At 40.1% G+C, this 22,805-nt stretch overlaps 2 protein-coding genes across 8 annotated transcripts in view; one reads left to right on the top strand and one right to left on the bottom strand.

Moving 5' to 3' along the window:
* CHLSN (cholesin) overlaps positions 1 to 22,805 on the bottom strand; it is a 123,572-nt gene that overhangs the window by 14,214 nt on the left and 86,553 nt on the right. For 4 of the 7 annotated variants that reach the window (XM_077786883.2, XM_085592230.1, XM_077786882.2 and 1 more), the window contains one exon: positions 10,019 to 10,218. In XM_077786883.2, the coding sequence (XP_077643009.1) occupies positions 10,019 to 10,218 (200 nt within the window). Of the gene's footprint in view, positions 1 to 10,018; positions 10,219 to 10,294; positions 10,766 to 16,323; positions 16,490 to 17,181; positions 17,803 to 22,805 lie in introns of those variants that run through there. The other 3 variants (XM_085592228.1, XM_085592231.1, XM_085592232.1) reach the window with 3 other exon arrangements.
* The window catches only part of GPR146 (G protein-coupled receptor 146), a 49,861-nt gene continuing 43,922 nt past the window's right edge, over positions 16,867 to 22,805 (top strand). The window contains exon 1 of the mRNA XM_021539707.4: positions 16,867 to 17,007. The gene's annotated coding sequence lies outside the window, so the exon portion shown is untranslated. The remainder of the gene's footprint in view (positions 17,008 to 22,805) is intronic.

Genomic DNA, 22,805 nt, shown 5'->3' with positions numbered 1-22,805 from the left:
ACTCCCTTTTGCACTCCTGCCATGTCAAGAACCTAGTGTGAATGGAGGAAGAGGGGTGAGCACAAAATGCCTTTTCTCAAAGCCAGAAGCAGGGTTGAGGATGGGATGCCTGGGCTGGGAGCCAGCAGTGAGGCAGGGAGTTTGGAGAGCCAGGGCAGAGCAGACTTCAGAAGCTGGGAGAAAAAGCTGTGCTGCACACTCCTTCAGTGCAACCTCCCTGCAAATGAAATAGTCCCAAAATAAAGCAAATAACCCCTGCCATCTGCTTTTAGTTAAAAAAATAACAAGAGGTAGTTGTAATACTTGTATGTGAAATGGATTATTTTAATTATTCTGGTTTTATTTGACCTGAACACTGACAAATTCTCCCCAAAGACAAATGGAAAAGATCAAAGTGCTTGTGTGAGGTTTTGAGCACTTCAGTGAGGAGTGATGATGTCTCCTTACTGTCAGGATACAGTCCTGAAGCAGACTGGTCTGTTATTAAAGACTTCTGAATCTCCCTAATACACCTCATGAGGTTTCTGAAATGAATATCAGATGAAATAATATATTAAAGCTGCTTAATTATTCAATTAGATGCAATCTCTTTTGTATAATACTATAAAAGATGAAAGCCACATGTCAGCAATAAATATCTAATGGCTACATTTAATAAACTGTTTAGAAAATCCATTTATACTAATTTTTATTTTACTGGAAACTAGTTATTAAAAAAGGAGACATTCATTTTTCTTAACCAGGTTCAGAAAATAAGATGCTATTTTACAGGAAGGAGAGTCAGACAAAGTGACCTTAACTATTTTTATACCAGTATTCTTGGATTTAATACTTGTAATCTAGTCTTCCCCATCTGAGGATGCACTTTACAGTCCAGCAGTTAAGTAATGCTAGTACAGCTGACAATTGTGACAACATATATGTGAAAAAATTCAGAAGTTCTAACCACCCTATTGCTAAAATTAGCAGTAAATAAAAACAAACTAAAATTTTGAATGAATTTTGGTTTTGCATGAATTTTTGAGGTTGGTTTTTTTTTTTTTTTTTTTTTTTTTTTTTTTTTTTAAAAAACAAAAATAATTCACCAAGAATGCCCTGGAAGCTTCCTCATGCATATAAATCATCTTAAGGGCCACCATACATACATGGCAAAGTTGGGAACTTTTGTTCCTAGTTTTATCAGCAGCTATGAAGTGGAATAAAGCTGCTGTGGTCACCTGCAGCAACACCAGGAAGGACACCCCAACCGTGGAAGAGACAAACATCTCCCTATGGAAAGGTTTGGAATATTCATCCATTAACCCTGCACGCCCACCAGAGACCTTCAGGACTGCTTTGAGATGCCAGCACAGAACAAAATCCATGCAAATTAAACTTTCAAAAGAAGGAATTGAGCCAAGTCCTGTGGGTCTGCTGGGAGCAGGAATCAGTAGAGGGCCAAAGGAAAACAGCTCAGATGAGAAGGAAGTTAAAGCCCTGATCCCTCATCCCACTTCCCTGAGAGGAGACCTTTGGACAGCACAGGGACTTTGGTGAGTCACAAACTTCATCACTGTTTAATTTATCACTGGAAAAACGGGGTGACATAACACTTTCTCAACAGCTGTCATAAGGAGAGTAAATAAATCAGTGTCAAAATACTTCTCATTTATTTATCAAAACACAGTTGTGATATGCTAGCAGGAAAGGTGTGATGGAAAAGCAAATTATCATTACCATGGTGGAGAGAAGATAGAGACAGTATGTTTTAAAAAAACATATAAAAATCTCTTTAAAGACAGGGCTGAGCAGTCAGGTATTTTTCAGTTGATCCAGTTGGTAAATGATAGATGTCAGATGAAAGGATTTGTGAATTCATGTTAATGATGTTATTAAATACACTATTTCCATATGAGAATGTTTGAACAAAATGCCCAAGTAAATATTTTGACAGCTTTGTTTCACACTGAAAAAACGGCAGAAGTGCAAAGAGACAGAAGGTTCCAAAGTAAATCACTCTGCAGATTTTACTGAAATATGCTTTGAGAGGTGTACTTGTGACCTTCCATAAAATTAATTCGAAGATTTAGAAACACAGATAATTTGATTTAGAGCCATAAAGCAGGATTAGAGTTCCCTATTCCATTTTTCTTCTTTTGTTAAATTTAGTGACCATTTATGGTTATGGAAATTAGTAAAGAAATCTCTTTCCTCTGCATAAACTAAATAAGACAATGAGCAGATTCTGAAAGATGGAAGAGGTACTGACTCCAACTGAGGAAAATTTACCATGGACCTGAGCTTCCCTTTCCTTCTCCACTCAAGCCATACATTAGTGCTTATCAAAGGGGTAAGAAAGCTACTCCAAACCCTTTCCCTAGAGGAAGGACTTTATCCAGGATAATACTAATAGCTAAACCATAAAAGGTTTGGTTCAGGGAAGGTTGTGTTAGTCCAGCTGCTCTTCCAAAGCTCAGCTGAATGAGCTGCATCATAAGCATTTACTAATTTGGCTGGAAAATCACGCAATCATTGATGTTTTTAACTTACTTCTGAATGAGTTGAAAATACCACAGAAATACTTGCAACATCTCAGAACTTCCAGGTATAACTAGGCTTAAAAATCTTAGAACTTGATATCTCAGAACCTCCCAAACACCTATTTTGTCTCTAGAAATCAGAGCTGCTTATACAACAAGCTGGATATGGCGAAATACATCTGAAAATACTTGTAAGGATCTAGGATCTTCATAATTCAATCCACAACTATGGAGAGAACTTTCTAGAGATTATTAAAATGAAATTATTTTACACAATAATTCTGTCCATCTGGAGCATTTCCAGGATAGTATTACAGATACCCAGAATATATTTGCTAAGGTTTGTTTTCTTCCCAGAAATTCTTGATAAAAATAGCTAAGATTGGCTCTGAGCCACTTAAAAGGGGTTTCTTGTTGTTGTTCTTCCTTTTGGTTGCTGTTTTTAGACTTGTGTAGTAAATGATATCATTATTTGTCAGCATTACCTTGAACTGACAAGTTTATCTTCAGCAGCAGCTCAAGAAGCCTCAGTGCCTGCTCTGGCTTAGAAGTGCTGTCACTTATAAATCAGCAACATGCAGTGCCTGAGCTCATCTGCAGAGAGCCACAGTTTCTTAATTCAGGCTCATCTGAGTGTTAACCTGGTTATTCAGTTTCCAGACCCAAGTATTCCTGCACAAGCACTGTCTTCTGTTCAGTGCCAGTGCAGGCATTTCTTCAACCATCTGCATGGCAAAATTGGATTTGAATGGAAGACCTTTCTTTTGGTGAGCACTCTTCACACAAAGTCTGGCTCGCTCACTCTGGAGAACTGTACTATTTATAAGTGGAAAAAGACCAGAGATATAGATAAGGAACAGTAATCTGCATGATCTCACTAAATTAAGAGTAAAATATTCATGGGCTTCTTGCAAAGCAGTGAAATTGTTGTATCAGAACCATAAAAAGCAGCTAACCCAGCAAGAAGTTAATAACAGTTTAAAAGCAATTTCTGCACAATCTGACATCCTGTGGATGTCATGTGGGGGTTAGAAAAACACTGGCATGTCTCCAACACATATCTACATATCACTTGCCATCAAGACACAGAAAAGTGAATCCAGAAGTCAATGACTCTATCACAGGGAATGAAAATCATCGACTCAGGCTGCCACCAGACATCTTGATTAAATAGTCAGAAGCTGAATAGTGCTGTTGCTGAGAGTGTAATGTGACAGTCACAGAATCCTAAATGCACAGTTTGAATAATCAGAGGATAATGAGAACACTGATACCTGGAAATGGGTATCATAAAGCCAGCTCTGAAACAGGAGCATATCTGACCTGCTGCAGCAAGGCTGGAAAAAGATGAGAAACTCTGAAGAATGTATTACAGCTATAGGGGTATATTCTAAATGCCAACACTGTCATTTACACAAAACTCAGTAATAGTTTGAGGAGAGGAAAAAAAATATTTTATTGTTCAGAAAACTCGATGTGAAATCTCAACATTGTATGGCTCAAAGATGAATCCAATGCTGCTGCTCACAAAGCAAAGAGTGACAGGGAGTAGAGAGGAATCACAGACCTTCATTCCCTACTGTGTGGTGCTGGAAGGCAGCTCCAGTAAAACCACATTTGTTTCCAGGTGTCACAATTCCAGAAGGATGACAGGCACAGGAGTTCAGAGAAGAGCAACAGAGCACATCCAGGACTGGAAGCAGCAGTAGGAGAGGAAGGATCAGGGATGTGCTGCTCCACTGGAGGGGCAGTGAGACTGAGAAACCCACTCAGCCACAAGCAGGATGTAAACACCAGGATGGGAGAAATTATTTATGACCTGTGGGGCAACACCATGTTTTTAAAAACCCTGCTTAATATCAGGTCCCACACAGCAGAACAATTTTTCTGCTTCATATTCCCTACCAGCAAGCTTTGCCTTCTGCAGAAGATAATGTGCTTGAGCACAATAACGGAACAGCTCTAAGCAGCACAAAATCTGTGGAGTGAATATGCCCCCTCCACCTACCCCCACCAATATAACTGCTGGCATGCCCACAACCTAAAAATAGGAAAGGTGTGGGCATTGCAACAGAGAGCTTTGTAGAGCTTGTAAGTAATGTCAGGGCTGCTAGGGAACTGCAAACAAACTGAGGTGGCTTCATCAGATGAAGTTACACAAGGGAGTGTAGGATAATGACAAGGTAACTCACTCTCTGCAAGCTGAGACTCCTTTGCCACGAACAGAGACAGTGGCTGCCTTTAAAATGAGGGAGATCTCATTTTCTTAACATCAAATGGAAAACCTGCAGCTTTACAGACATGCTGCTTTAGGTCGAGGAGAGGAAACCCACTTAGAGGCAGGTCAGGCCCTGGTAAAAATTAGAAGTCAAGCAATACAGAAACTTGGAAAAGTGCTAAAACAAATTCACTGATCTCTAGAGTATTAGGGAAAGTGCAAGCCTTTGAAATCAGATAGCAGCAAATGCCTGCCCAAGTTCATAGAAAGAACAACCCCAAATGCAAATTTATCCTGTATCTGACTCTGGATTCATGAGGCTTCTTACAGAACTAATGAATATGAGAAAATGACTAGAAGTGTGTAGGAATAGATTAATTATATCCATAGTTAATGCTTGCCCCAGAACCTTTAAAAAATAACCCTAGGACTATTAAAGTAAAACTATTCCCCTCCACTATTCCCCTAATCTTTGAGGAATTGCTGCTCTTTCAAGACAACTTAAAGCCCCAGTTGTTGAAGGGAATTCAGGAACACTGCTGTGTCTAATTACAACAGCTTCTCTTAAATTCACACACTATTTTTGTTACTAGCTAACTGAGATTCATTACTTGAGCAGTTCTCCAGTATTTTATGAAATTCAATATAAGTGATGAGTTTAGATATATGCTGCACCTTCCCATCAGGAAGGAAACTTGATCTCAGTTTTAGAGAGCGGGGGGAGGAGAAATGCCATTAAATGCTAAAGTTAGTTGCTATCCAACCCGAGGAGTCAGTCTCTGGAAGGAAATAAAAAAGACCTATGTATGTTTAGATCTTTAGTTTATCACTTACTCTTCATATGTAAAAGCTTAAGCTGTTGATGGTGAAACATCAACATCAGTGCCAAGTTTGAAATTTATACCTATGTAGGCCAGCAGCAATGAAAATGACTTAAATTCAGAATCAAGTATCAAAAGCTATCACTGACCCTGGCTAAAAAAGTAACCTGTGAGATGTAAAACAACTTTGAAACATTACGAATCAACAAAGGAAACTAAATATGACACAAGCCCACTAAAGGTACTTTAATATTAGAAACTGGTTTTCAACATTAATGAGCACGGCTCTGTTTGTGCAGAAGCTCCTCCATTGGAGTCACCTGCCCCAGGAGGAGTTGGACAAATGGGTTTGTGATTTCCTGAAGGGCCACCATCATCTGAGCTGTTTGGCCACAAATCTTAAATATTGCTGCCCACTTTACAGCCTAGCACCAGCCTTTCCTGGTTCCTTCAAAAATCAGAAACTTCAGAGTGAGCACCAACCTGCCTCTTGATTCCCTTTTCCACATGGCCTCTACTCCAGAAGGAGTAAAAACTTGATATACTTCCTACATGTTATTTCTATTTCTACATCTATACAAGATATGACATACATTAAATAAATACCAAACTATTAACAAAAATGCTTCCAGCAACAGCCCCCAAATTTCTGTATTCTTTGAAAGGAAGAACAACATTTCAGCTTTAAAATCTCCCAGGCTTGGCACTGTTTGTAATAAAGTTTGACTGAAGACCAGGATCTGTTTCCATTGTGCACACCCAGCAGATAAACAACTGCCCTGGGTTGTCCAGGGCTGTCAGCAGTGCTGCCACCACACTCAGCAAAAACCACCTTGGGATCTGCAGAGTCAGACTATTTCCTCTGCCTGTCTCTCACTTTTCTGTCTCTGTAGCATGCCCTTGGTTTGTTTTATTCTAGAAGCATCTTTTTACTTTAAAGAAATTGCTGACATTCTTTGAATCCTGCCTGAATTTAAATTAGGCAAGGAGAAAAACAAGACCTATTTAAAGAAAAGTGACATATACTAACAGTATGGCATAAATAATTTCAAAAATAATTGTACTTCAGCACCTTATTTTTCAAATTTTAGTACATGATAAATAGAACTGCTAAGCTTAGGTAATTCACAGCACACATCCAGATAATAGTATCTATTATTTCAGCTTCAGATGATATGAATCTTGTAGTTTCACATTTCTTTAGTGAAGTCTTTTCAGATCTCTCTCTATGCCTCTGATGGTTGATGGAGAAATCCATATGTGCAGATCCATATGGCAGTGAACTTTCCAAACCAAACACAAGAACAGCAGCTTCTAGGAGAGGGTGGCTTGCCAAGACAAACAAGTTCTGCCAACATTTTAACACCACAGAAGGTCAGTTAGGTTATAATTAATCCTAATTACCATTCTCCAGAATTGCAACATCTTTTCACTTGAAGTCACCTAATGCTCAGGAAAGGATGTATTTTTATTCTAGATTTTCCAAGAATCACATTAATCAGACAGTCTAGTATTCCCTTTAAATCTGAATCATCACTTACCATCATAAAGAAACAAGGCATGTCATCATTAAAAGGAAGTGACTTGAGTACTTTATTTAGCCACTAATACTTCATCACTCCTGCTTTTCTCTATTCCTCTGAAGTAACAGTACAGAGTTTTTTTCTCTTCTGTTCAGTACCACTACCACTCTGAGTTTTTTTCCATTATTTCACTTTTTCCCCCCTCTTTTCAGAGTTTTATAACCTTTCTGCTTCAACTCCCTACTTTTAATCCTCTATCTTCAGATCTTCCTGTCTGCTCCCTGGGCAAGCTGGGGATCTGACAGCAGTAACATTTCTCTGCCAACTGCTGCCTTGGAAGAGAACTGTGCTGGGAACCACCTGACCTCATCTCACCAAGGAAAAGAGGAGATAAAAACTGGTAAAGCAAAAACTTTTATTCTTTCCCTCTTTTCTTTTTCCCACAGGCCAAGAGAAAGTGAGAGAAGGTGAAAAAAACCAGGAGTCATTTGGCTGCTTTTTCTTCATCAGGAGCATAAACCTGGTCATGCTCAGCCTGGTTTCATTCAAACAAGCAAGGAGCTGATCTGGGCTATCAAAGTCACCCAGCACACAGGGGAAACCCTCCAGCTCCTCAGGTGCAGCAGCTGGGGGCTGCACTTTGAGGGGGCATCAGCTGCTGTTGCCTGTGGCCATGGCATCTGCATGGTGAAAAAAGCCTCTCCCAGCTAGGACAGCCTTCCAATAAAATGATAATTTGATCCCTCTGGAGACTGGAAAGCATCAAGGACCCTTTGTTTTTAGAATCAAATAACAAAGCTGGGAAACTGGAAGACCTGCTCAGCTTGTGGGGACCCCAGCAGAGGGGGCACAGGCTGGCAGTGCTGCCAGAAGAGCAGGATGCAGTGAGCAGCCCTGCCCTGCACACTGTGTGCCTGATTCCTGCCACCAATGCTCTCCTCATGACCTCCCCATGGCTGACAGCTTTGTACAGCTGTGCTCTCCTGCTGCAAACAGCCCCTCAATAAATGAAAATGCCAGTTCCAGTTATCACACGGTGCATCGAGTTCCACCTGTCCCACAGGAGATTCACATGCCATCAGGCACTTCATTCACCCACACTTCTGTCATGTAAGGCTTTTATTGTGGGTGGGGCAAATCCACAGCACTCTCTTGTTTACTTCCAATTATATTAATCTGTTGTATCTGTAAGATTTACTTATCCTCCCACAGATTATTCACACCCGTAGCCCTGCAAAAGCATGTAGACTGAAATACTTCACCCACTCAATATGCTGCAGAGCTTGCAATGGGTTTCCAGAACCTGGATTTTTGGCTCCCTTCCCCAGCTAGTATATTACTCCTTGGATTCATATAAATCCAGTTATTTCTTTTGCAGTCTTACTGGGTTGAAAAAAGGTCTTAGGTTTAAGAGCATGAAGCTGTTTTTCTATAACTAATAATGGTTCAAGATGGTCCAGGAACATTTGGGGCAAGAATGATGACAATGGCTATGTTTGCTTGGCAGATCAGCATCTGAAGACTACCCCTGTTAAGTCCACAAAAATAAAATTGTCTCTTGCTGAAATAATCCCTCACAGCCTATTGCTGTACATACAACCCATAGACTCTGTATGACAAGACCAAATGACAGAGCTGGTTTTCTATTTCAGGGTAATTTGGTACAGGTCAAGTGAAACTCTAGAATCAAATTTGTTCAAATATTAGTTCAAATATAATTTCATATTCTCCCATGTAACAAGGCAAAAATCCATACAGATAAGAGTGGAATAACAAGCAAAACCCTACAGCTTGTTCCTTTACTTTCTAAACCTGAAATGCATTATCTGGAGATCCACCATTTACCAGAGCACACATCCCAGAGAGCAGGCTGAGGGGATGGTTCAAAGCTAACTGTCAATCTATTTGCAGTTCAAAACAGTGGTGAACTGCTCCAGCTGTTTTCCAGATCAAAAATATTATTGTCATTTTGCTATCGCTGCATGCTGAGGGTTATGTAACAAAAATGCACATGTCCCTCTGCCTGGAATGCAATTAATTTCCTCCCTTCCCACTGTGAGTGGTAAGTAACAATTCAGACAGTCTGGATGCTTCAGTTTTGAGCACAGGCAGGGATGCAACCCTGGATTAATTCCATGTGGTAACCCACTATTTGTAACATGCCAGTCTTCTGGAGGTCTTACAGCCAGGGTGTATTTTGCAGTTTGGAACAAAATAAACATTATCTTCCTGTTTGTACATGACCTCTTTACTGTCTGTGGGGTACCCTGAGCGCTTTGCTGCAGTCCTTTAGTTTAACCATAGACTTTGCTTTATACTGGAATTTTAAGTCTTCTAATAATTGTGCTAACAGTGCTAACAATCTGAAATCAGCCACTATAGTTGCTGTACACTTTGGTATGCAAAAATCAGTCATTGTACACTATTAGCTTTAAAATAGTGGCAAAATCCCATCTTAATCTAGAAATACCCAAACATTCTGCAGGTGGTTAAATTCAGACTCTGCAATGCTTAACCACTCCATGGAATTTGCTTATATAAAGAGAACAACTGGAAGTCCTTTGCCCAGAACAGCACACTGAAGAAACAAAACTAATTTTCTCAATGCAATCTTTTTTTCAATGTGCCTTTCATCTCTGTAAGTCCAGCTAAGCCTGTGATATTTATATAACAACCAAAAGATCTTCAGGACAGGATCTTCAAGATATTTCTATAAAATGTTTGTACCATACTTAACTTCTCTCTGCTGTTGCTGTAATAGAAACAGAATGGGGTGATCAGCTGTCCTCCAGGGTGTCAACTGAGATGAAACATTAACTTAGTACTTAACTGCAGCCATTTCCTTTAATGTGTTATTGCTTGGTACAGTTTGCTCTGGGTTACTGCTTTCCAGCTGACTCCTGCAGGCAGCACCTGCAGTGGTTTTACTGTTCTTACCTGGTTAAATAGGCCAGAGCCCGCTCAGATCCTGATGGCTTTTTGGGCTCCACCTTTTTAATGGGGATTCCAGCTTCCCTCATCAGCTGTCTCTCCTTCTTCTTGCGCTCTTTTTTTAATTTCCTTTCCAGTTTCCTCTTTTCCTCTGGAGTAAGTTCTTCCTCTTCCTCTGCAATAAGCTCTTCTTCTTCTTTTGTAGCCTGAAATAATTAACATTTAAATTAAGTGTTTTTCTTTCTATAGGAAAGTGAACAAAATATGCATAAATGTAATTACAGGACACAGGTAATATTTAAAACCAGAAGGTTCACGTTTCATGTTTTTACTGTTCACTGTACTTCCATCACCTCTCTGCCCAACTCCCAGGACTGCAAATGCTGCACTCAGGGAGATCTGTCGAGCTGCCCTCTAGAGATGTTGATACTGCTCTGAGAACTGCAGGAACCTGAGCACCTTCCACTTGTGTATTAAAAATAATTTCTAACACTTCTTGTGCTGTTTGTTCCCCCACACCCAAACCTGAGGAGGGCATGTGAACAGCAGAGGCTGTCTCACAGCAGATGGATTTTTCAGCACACACGCATTTCAGTGGGAGCAGCAGGGTTTCCTGAAGGTCCTCAGTTTGTGTTTGTAGTGTAATCACACACTTCCCTGGACTGAGAAAACCTCTGTCTGCCATGCAGAGGCTTCATCTCGACTTTGCCAAGGGCAAAGATGTGACAACTTCCTCCTTCATCCTCTTGGAGACCTCTTGGAGATCCTTTAGCAATCTTGAGGAAACATTTGCACAATCTTCAATATACACAGATACATATCTCACAAAGGTTGACATTCCTTTAGGTTTGCAGACAGAACAGTTAATTATTCACATCTAAAACCATATTACCATAAACATATGCATCAGTAGATCCCAAATGAAAAGAAGTATTTCACATACAGATGAAGAGCTTTAAACAGTTTATCTAACTATAAACACTGTGTTTGTCCTGGAAAATCCAATGTGAGATTATGTTGTGTATAAATAAAATGCTATTCTATAGCAAGATGAGATTCATTCCAGGCATTCCCAGATGTCTGAGGGAGGTACTTGCCAGGTATGGTCCTCTGCTAGAGCCTGGGACACCCATGGAGGCCAAGTGGGTGAGAAAGAAATGCTCTTCCTCCTCTCCCTGCTCCTCCTCCTCTCCCTGCTCCCCCTCATCTGTTCAAGGAATCTGTAACTGGAACCTGAATGCCCAAGATCAACTGCTTTATGGCAAGATTGGTTAAAACCACTTTATAAGTTCACAAATCCTCGGTGTTACATTAATTTGTGTCAGTCCAAGGCTTTCAAACACAAATCCAGACACAGAGCTAAATAAGGTTATTCTTGCTGACATTCAACCAAAGAATGTTAAACAAGGCAATACCTGAACACAATCTTATTTGCCCAGGACACCTGTTGGGGTTTAAACATTTGTTCAGTGTCAATTCACCTATCATCTAAGCTGACTCTGACTCATCTTTTCAACTTGGTGTTTTCACAGACCAAAGAAAGGTTAAGAAAGCAGAAATCAGAACTAATGGAAGTAGGACACTAAAGTGGAGTTGCTTTTTCTTGTTTAAAATGCTTTTTATGTACTTTTATTGAAAAGCTAGCATTCATTGCAAACACGTGCAAAAAGGCAACATATGTTGCATTAGTATAGAAGAGATTTTATAGTTCATGCTGAGAACAAAATAATATTTAGGGCGAAGGTAGAATTGAATTTGTTACACAGGAAACTACGTTTGCATTTGAAAAGCCACCCTGGTACTTACTAAAATAACAATCCAGCCACACAAAGCCCTAGAAAACACTGAGGGTGGTCATTTATAAAGTGTTTGTAAAAGATTACTACAGCAGCTGTCCAACAGACGACACACTACAGTTAATCTTCTTTTAAAAATAATGTAATGAATTTGTTTACTTTTCTGTGAGCCATGAAGCTTTCAAATAAAGTGACTGTGGCACATCATTAGAGCCAGTCTGATAAAGAAGCCTCTGCTTCTTCATACTTACAGTAAATGCATATCTTGGTTACTTCCCTTCCCCCACCTCACATTCCTCACATTATCAAAAAACTTTTTATCCTTCTCCCTGACCGCTCCATTAAAAACAAAACAAGTTGCTCCCTCTCTGTAGGTCCCAACCTGAATACCAAGCCCTAACAACGTTTGTTTCCAGCATGGATGGGCCCTGGAATGCCTGACACAAGAGCATTGTTCTCCTGCAGGGCTGTCCTGGCAGGAAAGAATTGGGATTTGCAGCTGGAGGTGCCTTCTGCTGGTCCAAAGCATCTTCCAGGGAAAACGGGATACATCAGCTTCTGCCAGGGCTCCCAGCACAGGCACTGACAGAGTCCACAGCAGCCCAAACAACTTCTCTAGCTCCAAATATACTTTTATCCATCCATGTCAACTTGCTTAACTTAGTAGGATGTGCCACAGTTTGTCCTAAACTGGTTTTTGATTTGAATGCCTTGGGTTTTATCTGCTTCAGAAAATACCTATGTTTGGTGGTACAGTCCCTACTGAAGCTGAGGGTGATTTTATCAGTGAGGGTAATTTTATTTATATTTAAAAAATCCCTTCCCTCAAACCTGTGGACTTGAAAGAAAACAAAACCAAACCTTCCACTGGAATTTAAATCCTAGCTGTATTTATTATTTATTAATCTATTGATGCACCTCTTCTTTCCTTAAATCAACAGCCTGAGTTTTTAATTTTGTTTTCCCCAAACCATTAGTGTGACTGTTTGTCTGGAAGATGTTTGTGACCCATTTGGATTAAGAGTTTTAGTGTTATGTCATTATTTAAACTAAAAAAAAAAAACCCCACCAACAGGACTTCATTGTTTTGAGGTCATAAATATTCCAGGTTGTCTCCTTCTATATTTATAAAGTGACATCACAATTTGTAGCGCTACAATTTAGCCTTAACTACAACATTGTAAAGTCCCTATTTGAGCATGTGAGACACTTGTTTATTGACATGATAAATTTAAACCACATGCACACAGGAAAACAGCACTTGCTTATTTGCAAAGCCTGCTGAGAGCTACCACAGCACCTTGGGCTGTGGGCTCATTAGATCTCAACCTAAACAGGGTCAGGCCAGGTCAGCACACTTGAATGAATGACATTCAGGGGAGAGCCAGCGTTTTCTCATGATTAAGGAGGTGGGAGTCTTCCACTTGTAAACTTTCCAGAAGGCCTGGAAAGGTGCTAAAAGGGATATTGCCACTGGATGCCATTTTTTGAGTGAAAGGCAGACCCCCAAATCTTTCACACTTCTGCTCATAAAAGCCCACGTCAACTTTGCACAGGCACGGAGATATGAGCAAGCAAATTCCCAAAGTTTGTATCACACCACGTCCGTCTGCAGGCAGCCTGTGGGTGCCAATACCCTGCCTTTCACCAATGCCAGTCTCCAACTTTCTGAACTGAGAGTAAATATAGCAATATGCTCTAAATAGTCCAAGACATCTGACTCAAAATAGCTGGAGGCTTCAGCTGTAGCACTTTTAGATACTGGTTAAAGCTTCCCATCATTCTTTGTAATCTGGAAATATTGCACAAATTTGAAACATTTTATAAATGATCCTTAGAAGTGAGCTTACAATCATAAATGGGGAGCCAGCTCACACAGGCAGGAAGTGTTTAATACTAAAAAGCAGCCCTGCTAAGCAATACAGAACAGAGAAATAGAACTAGAAGTGCAAGAGAAACCAGCAAAAAGATGTACAAGTTCTCTTTAAGATACATAATTACATTACCTTTTTTTTTTTTTTTTTCTGCAATGAGAGCAGCAGAACCAAACAGGCGTCATTTTTGAGGGCAGTTTTTGTATCTGCATAAAAGCTTGCCCTGCCAGGGGATTATGAACTCCAATAACTGAGCAAGCAGCACCAAGAAGGAAATAACAGCACTAATAACAGCAAACTAATTGTGTTGTGCTTCCATAGAGCATTAAGTGCATTTTTTAAATTTGCTTCCAGTCCTTGATGGCCTCACACTTAAGTAGAACTAAAGACAGCTCCTAAAGACTTCTGCTCCTCCAAAATTCCCACATTTGCACCCCTGGTTGTCCATTGCCAGCACAGAATAATGTTGACAGAGTCAGAAACTCTGAGGAATTGCCACAGTGAACAGAATACTCACAAATGAAATTTTGCCTTTGGGATTCGTCTCTGTAGGTCTGAACTTCCTGCCTGATCAGGGTTTTGGATTTGCAGCCAAACCTATAGAAGGAACCACAAACCAAGCCACAACACCAAATTCACTATTTATTAGAACTAGTGAATCCAGCTCCTCCAAAACCAATATCCTTTTATCCTTTTCTCCCAGCACAGCACCAGAAATCTGTACAGCAGCAAAGCAAGCAAGCACAGAAATTCAAAGGAATAAATAACAGTGACAAATGTATAAGTAGGGCATCAAATTTTTGAACTCTGGAGAGTTCAAAATGGAGGGGAAATGGATTATATGGCTTATTTCATAGTAGAAGCATTGTATCACCTTGTTTGTTCATGAAGCTCATGTTATGAAATAACTTTTAACACAGAGAAATGTCAAAAGGGGCTTTGTTCACTGACCAAGAGCTACTGACACATCACGTAATGGCTTCTGCTTAGGAGCAGCCTTTTGCCCCCCAAATGCCCCGTGGATGATATCAGCATGCAAAACGTCCTGCTTCTGCCCCACACAATACACATGAAGGCAGATAAATAACTGGCCATCTGCCAGCCTAAAAACAAAAAGCCGAATCCATAAACACAGATCAAAACCCACAGAGAAGAAAGGCTGGCAGACCCTTAGACAAAAGGTTCATAAAAGAAAGATTGACAAATTATTTACTATCCAAGGCTGACCAAAGAGTTGTGCTACAACTACAGCTAGAGAATTTGCATAAAACAGTTCAAGGCCATACTGAATTTAAATAATTGTTTTTTATCATTTACCATCCCATGAAGAGAAGAAGTATGACCAGAGAGGGCATATGAAATTTCATTATCATGCAGAAAGCAAATTTTAAATGAAAAGCAACACGTAGAAGTAATCTTTATGAACTGTCTGTAGCACTTACAGAGGAAGACCTTACACAAGTTATATAGTGCTCAAAGAAAAATACAAAATTTTTCATAAAAGCTAAGTGTTTGTAGAATCTCAACTCCTCACAACAAAAACACTGGCAATAATTTATATTAAGTTGATTAGGGAAGCTTTCTATAGATTTAACCCAGGCAGAGAAGCCTCAAACAAGTTCTGCAGGAAACCAGATTTAAGTAAGAACAGCCTTTTTATCTTTCTGTCCCAGAAAAGGATTATTTTTTGGTCATGTAAATGTTGGGATTTTGTTTGGTTCTTTTTTTTTTAAAGCCTCCTTGTGTATACAACTATAGTATCTCAGGAATACAAGTGATCAGGTAGCACCCTAAACTTGCAGCTGTAATTTAGCATTGATGCACCTTGATGAGCTTGAAACCTGGTTTAATTTACAACTGTGTGATCTTTGCATGTCTCAGATTTACTGCCAATTGTGAGGAGCACATAAAGTGTTATCATTAGCAACTGCTGAATAGGAAGAAATTGATCAATTTACTGAATTACATGAAAGCATTTACAGGCACACAGAATACACAACTTAAGGAATGCAGTTTGTTGAATTCCACTTTATAGACTGTTACTCCTATAAAGTACATACTCCTGCGCTGTGGCAGATTAAGTTCTAAGGCATAAATTAGGATCGTATTGTATTTCTCGTTTTTCTCCACCAGTATCACAGCCCTGAGTACAACAGAAATACTTGAGACACCACCACAACTGCAGACTCGGGGAATGCAGTTTTGCTTCATTTGCAACTACAGTGCGGCCAGGAATTTTCACATATCTGCTGAAGGACTTTGCTTACTCCCCTACTCTTAATTAAAGCGTGTTAAGCAATCAGGAGAACATGGAACTGGGAAAAAAAAAAAAAAAAAAAAAAAGAGAGAAAAAAAAAAAAAAAAGAAGAAGGAACCCCCCTCGGAAATCATTTGTATCCACATCCCTGTGGCTTACACACAGCCCTTTTAACCCTCCCCAGAAACGCAGAGGAATTTTAATAGAAGGAGCACGAGACTGTCGCAGCACTCGGCGCTTTCTTTGCCACCAAAGTCGCCCCTTTTAGTGGTGCTGACAATTTCTGGCTTAAAAAGGCTTTGGGCTGTGAGAGGAGGTAGAAGCAGAGCAGAGGCTGTTTTGAAATCCTTGCTGGAGAATTAGAAAAAAAATAAATAAACCAACCCCAAACCACGAGCTCGATCTCCTCCAATGAAAGAGGTACCACAGGGTGTAGGCAGGTTGCCAGGCGAGCTCGGCAGCGTGACCGCACTGCATTGAGTTTCTTTAATGAAAGCCAGGAAAGAACACATTACACAGTGTTTCTTCTGAGAGCCAGCGAGCCTCCAGTGATTGAAATCAATAAAAACAGTCGGCAAGGGGCCCAGTGGGGGAAGAGAGAAATCTCCACTACAGCATTCAGTTTGCTTTCCACTTTCTCCCTCCCCCTCTGAAGTTAAACTCCGAAGATCACCATGACAAGCTGCTTCTCTTCCAGCGCTGCGAAGACGCTGGTGGGGATTTAAAGGAAGCGAGCGCTTCCCTTCGCCTCCCTGCCTTCGCTCTGCCCCCAGCGCGAAGGAAATGAGAGGCTTGTTTGGAATTTGAATCTCGCCTGGAAAAAACTTCATTGGACAAGTGCATCGTTCTGCATTTCAGGAAAGAGATGGATTTTACGGTCAGAGAACGCTGAAAGGTGAGAGAGGGGGAAGCAAAGCAGGAATCGGATCCAGCCGGAGCGCAGGAGCGCGGTAGGATGCCCGAGCCGGCGGAGGGCACCCCTGGAGCTGCGGGAAGGACTGCGAGCAAGTGCCCGAGACCAGCCACATCCTGAGGCACCGGGAACACGTGAGGGACACGCCAGCCCAGGTAAGCAGAACCCGCTTTTGGCAATCCTGCCCACGTCCGAGAGGAGCCCCCGGTGCTGCAGCCCGCCCTCGTTAACCTCGGGCGACTTAACGCTGAGCTGGCCCCGTCTGAGAACCGTGTCAGGCCACTAATCCCCACTGAACTATAAACCCTGCACAAAAGCCCTTTGTTTACCCGTTTTGTGTCGAATTTGCGAGCTGACAAGGTAGGACAGGGCCATTGCGTAAGTGCAGCCCCCCCAGGAGCTGCCGCTCGGAGCTGACACCGCACGCTGGAGCTGCCTGCGATCTCAGAGAGCGCCAGTAATGGATTTCTAATATGGTCCATATTTATCTATTTTATTTATGTATTTTAATCACCATAGCAGCCACATACAGAACATACTTGCTCCGAGTTCCATGTGCTGCTCTGTACCACGACTCACTGCAGCGTGCATGCACTGGGGCTCGGCTGATGGTTTGGTCAAAAAGAACTTGGCAATTAGTTGTTAGCACAGCCAAGGGGGATTTCTGGCACGTTGTTTAGGAACGACCAACACAGGTATTTGCCGCTACCCTAATGCAAACAGGCTTTATTCCCAATAAAAATGGGGAAGGCACTGATAACAGCTGTAGATTACAGCAGTCTTCTCAAGTTTTTGGCCAACTTCAGATGATTTACGTAGACCTCAGTGAGATGCAGAGAGTGACATCAAAGCCTGCCTTCTGCAAGGCAAGCAAAAATAATGATAGCTCTATCTCTTCTCCAGCAGAGGCAGGAATTCACTGGGACAGATAATAAATAGGTGCCTGTGGAGCAAGAATAATAATGCTTGTCCCCCTCACGCTGGTCATCCTGAGATGTTGACAGCAACACACATGCTCACTGCTGGAGGGGGACTGATGCCTCCCCCTCCACTTAAATGTTTCAGAACCTCTTTATCCCCAGCCTGTAAGGTACAAAGTCTGAAGGCAGAGAGAAGAGACTTCCCAGCATCTCCAGCTCAGCACCAGCAGTCAGAAAGCAGGAATTTAGCACAGCAAGTGCAGATGTGCATCTGCAGGTGCAGTTTCCTTGGAAAACACACACTTTTAAAGGGTCATTTTGTTGTTTGCATGTCACACAGAAATGGATGACTCACCCACTTAAAGAATGACCTAGAGAACACCCCCATGACCAAAAGTAAACGCCATAAGTTGAAGCATGAACTGTTCTAATAAAGCTACGAAAATAGCTGAGGCAGTATTTAAATAGTAAGAAGTTTCTAGACTAATTTATTAATCCAGTTTTGAACTTTTCACACAAAAGAATCACAAAGTTATAGCTGAAGGTGTAATTAAAGAACAATCATTTACAGCAAAAAAGCAAAGTTATGATTCATAATAGAATAGGATCCTACATGAAGTTCTGGGCATACCCACAGACCCACAATTCATTTTGCAGAGTCAGGTCTCTGTTTTGCCTCCCCTGCAAAGATCCTTTGCAGAAATGATAGCACCTTCATAGCTCAGGAATCACAGCAATCATTCCCACCACCAATCAACAAGTCTGCTTTGCACTGCTCTTGGAGCTAAATTTATCCTTATGCAGAGGAACTCATTAAAGTCTTTATTTAACATTTCAGACAAGGAAAGCTTAGGTGGGACTTACACAAGACATACTGCTTGTACTGACATTCTCAAGCTCAAGTGATATTCCTCCCCATTACTCCCTCAGCAAAAATAGAAATATTACCTTTAAAGTGTGGGATATTTTTGTTCATAGTGATGCATTTTTCAGAAGCCAAGTGGCACAGGTGACCACTGTTAATGGAATATATTCTTTTTAAGCACAAAACATAGAAAGAAAAATTACTAAAGCTGATTCTGTGCACAGTGACCTATCATTCAGACTTCCTCTGGAAGATCTGGAGAACCCCATGTTGTTTGCTGAGCTGGGTACAAAAGAAAAGAACTATTAGGAACCAATTTCTCATGTTTCTAGCAGTCTTGGAGCTCCCATATCATCGGGAGTACTTTGTCCTCAACAATGAAACACATCTTCATCATAATCAAGAGTTCCTAATAGTTCCTAATGCCAGTTGTCCTTACAGCAATGCTTATTGGTAAAAGCTGTTTGAGAACAGTCCACAGGGTTTAGAAACAGTCAGAAAAGTAGATGGAATAATTTTAAAGATGGAAGGACAAACACTCTGTTTTAATATCTCCCATTTAAGTCTTTATGAAGGAAAAGATCTGGGATTATAAAAAAAAAGTTGGATGACCATTCAAAAAATGCTGAAATTCAGCATTAAAGGTACAAACATGAGAGTCTGTTGAACACCTGGATAGCCTGTGTTCAGTCAAACAATATTTGTGCCTGCACTGGAGGAAAAAGAGCATTGCCATCCCTTGCAAATGAACATGATCTGACACTTCTTGAATATGGTAAAGCTTCAAGGTGTCTCCTTTCCTATTTATACCAGTGGTTCATGTTCACAGTGCTGGATTCACTCAGCTGAGTATATTTAGTTTGCTCAGTGTCAAATTGACAGCTTCTCTGTAATGTACCCATTCTGACTTAAAAATGGAACATAATTAACATACAGCTGGAGAAGGTACATTTTTGCCATTTATGGGAAAGAGTAGTGAAGCTGAAGATTAAATATTAAGTAGAAAATAAATGGCTATTATCCACAGGAAAGGTGGTTTTCCCTACAATTCGAACAGGAATCCTGGTATTTGACTTAGGAAGACATTTTTGTTAAAAACAAGGTCAGCAAAACCCATAAAAAAACTTCATACCTCCTTACCAACAAGTTGTCACTGTCTTCAGCTGCAGAGTTAAGAGGATGTATAGCTACAGGGATTGAAATGTCCTGGGACATATACACTAATCTCAAACCCTCCATATTCTCCGAGATCTAACAGAACTTTTTTCCCTGAATTTCTTATTAAAAACCAGCGCCATTTTTAGTCAGTTATACCAATATCTTCTTCAAAACCAAACTAAATATTCCAGAATGTGTTTCATCCATACCTACATTTATACACATTCAGCTGCACACACACACAGAGGCAAGAACATGCAACTTTCAATTGGTGATGAACAAGACCCAAGAGAAGACACTGAAGAAAATGGAGTGGGCAGGATTCATTTCTTTAGCAGAATGTGATCATTTCATGATTCAGTCACCCTAAAATAGACACCCACAGCAGCACTTGGAACACGAGCAGCCTCTCAACTGTTCTGCACCTTCATCCTGAGCATAAGGCTATCAACAACCTCAGCTTATCTCTTGCCTCTTGGTTTGCTCTAAAATCAGATCAATGTTTTGGGAGACAGAGAACTGGACCCTCAGTTTGGCTGTGAAAAAAGAGGCACCTTTAAACAAAAAAAGGAAGAAATGTGATGGGCATTGCTGCTTTTTGCATTTGACTTCCTGCCTGGTGATAACCAGAGGCGGGTGATTGAGATTGTGGCAATTAATTTATGTTAAATTATCCTTTTTCTAAATATATATCATTTCCACTAAGAGACCTCTGAACACCTGTATGCAGAATTTGAAAATGTTTAAAGAAACAAGTACTGTAAAGCTGTACTATAAAACTGTATTTCAGGTACAGTTCAGTTGCCACGGAACATTCTGTTTTAAGAAGTTCTTCCTCAAGGAGAATGGTAAAGGAGGAATGTTTTTAAGAGCTGGCATGGATTACACAATCTAATATTCCTTCAGGTTTGCGTGCTGCTCTTCAAATCCCCATGAGCAAATGCAAGTGGTACTTAACATGACTGGTAGGGAGAAAGAATTTGAATTTGTTTGTAAGTTTAAAATGGTCTCCTGAAAGTTCCTTAAGAAAATTCCATCCATAATTTTCAAAGTCTTTGAAAATAAAGTGCAGCCCATTCCAAAATCCTATTTATTTAGCAATGCTTTATGTGCTTTCTGTTCTTGTGAGCTCTCTGGTAACTATACATCTATGATAACAACTTCTAAGCTGTCCAAATTTATCACACAGCTGAAAATACTGAAATGACATCTGGTTTTTATAGCATCAGGTGTGCCTTCATTATGCGTTTGTGAAGCAGGGCAGAAAATTGAAAAACAATTATGATTTAAGAAGCTAAATTAAAACCTGTTGACTGTTTAGTAAAAATGCTCCATAAAACCTGTTTGTATTCCAGCAGACCACACTGAAAAGTATCATTGTAAAAGCAGCACAAAACAAGGTGTTGGTAGTCTTTGCTTATTTTGGAATTAAGGCATCTAGAAAATTATCCTAGAATAAAATTATATTAATTTGCATTTCAACAATAAGTAGCTCAAGCATATTTATAAAATAAATACTAGAATTTACATGGACAGAATTTACAGCTCATGATAGTTTTAAAGCCAGGCTTTACCTGCTGAACTTAGTTTTTAAATCTTTGATAAACCAAGTATAAATACAACAGGAAACAACAGCTGCCCACGTAATTTTAAAGTATAAAACAGAGTGGAAAACTACAGATGGAACAATATGTGAAATACAAGAAAGCCTGGACTCAGCAACGGGAGGATTAAGTTTATCACATACCTGTTCTGTTATCACGTAATTCTGCAGGGATCAAAAGAAAGTTTTAAGATAGGAACAACAAGGAACTTCTTCATGGCACACATGGCAGCACAGGACTGGAGATGGACATTAGAGAGCACAGATGGTCAAAGGTAAATGTTTGAGTTGTTACTGAACCAAGAGTCAACATTTCCACAGTGCATAGGGATAATGGCTACAGTGGGATTAGACTGCAGAGCTTTGAAAGTGAAGTAGTTAATGCCTGGCAGAAAAAAAGGAGAGCAAAGGAAGAGAGAGAGTAACAGCAAATGGAAGGTCCATCTCAAGGGAAATCCTGATCTTCAAAACAAAATTAAAAAAAAAATAAATAGTCTGGAAAAAAGCCAAGATGTCAGAATTCATTGTTGAAAGGCAAGAGAAAAGCTTTGTATTTCTTTTTGTAATTGCAAACAATAAAATATACTTTGAAGCAGAAAAATTGAACTACAATCAAAATGATTCTCTTAATGAGAAACATTCCATTATGGTGAATGTGAAATGAGCAAGCAGATATGATACTTTTCTGTTGTAGACTGAAGTAAAAGTCAATATGTTTCCTAAAACATGTTAAGTAAAATTGCAGTCTCTTTGTGAACAAGTTTCACAACGAAATTTCCTCATATTTTCTTTTCTTTTAAAAAATCTTCTTTAAAAAATAATACTTTCCCTTGCAATACTGAGAGCTAAAATTGTACTGGAAGGTCATAAGGTGGAAAATGGAGATAAGATCTCCTGCCAGGGATGCAGGAAGCATGGTTACTGAAATGTGAAGTCAAGGACAACAGGGAACTCTGGAAAAGTTAGGGAAGCCAGGAAAATCAGAACCTGTTTTTCTATTAAGATAGCAAAGACAAAACATTGTACTTCCTGCACAGATTCTTCCAGATTCACTGAGTGAACTCGTCAGTTATTTAAGGCTTTCCTAAAATCTGTCATTGAATTAAAAACTTTTGACTCCAAAAGTTCCAAAGCAGGTTTGAAGTACTGGCTTATCTCCCTCTGTACCTGACCAACCAAGCATCCAGGAACAATCAGTTGGTGCAAATTCATGTCAGATTCCAACTTTCAAGTTACAGAAAGTTGTCACAGCCACCTTTATATAATTTCAGTACTTGATGACTTAAGTCTGCAGTACCTTATGAACAATAGGAATAGAAAATCTGAAATAAATACATGAAATGCATGAAACAGAGCCAGCAGCAAGGCCAGGAGAGATTGAGGTTGTGCAGAATGATCACAGACCTG

This window comes from Lonchura striata, chromosome 14, assembly GCF_050655825.1.
Source record: "Lonchura striata isolate lonStrDom1 chromosome 14, ASM5065582v1, whole genome shotgun sequence".
Lineage (NCBI taxonomy): Eukaryota > Metazoa > Chordata > Aves > Passeriformes > Estrildidae > Lonchura > Lonchura striata.
This window is presented reverse-complemented; position numbering and strand designations above follow the sequence as displayed.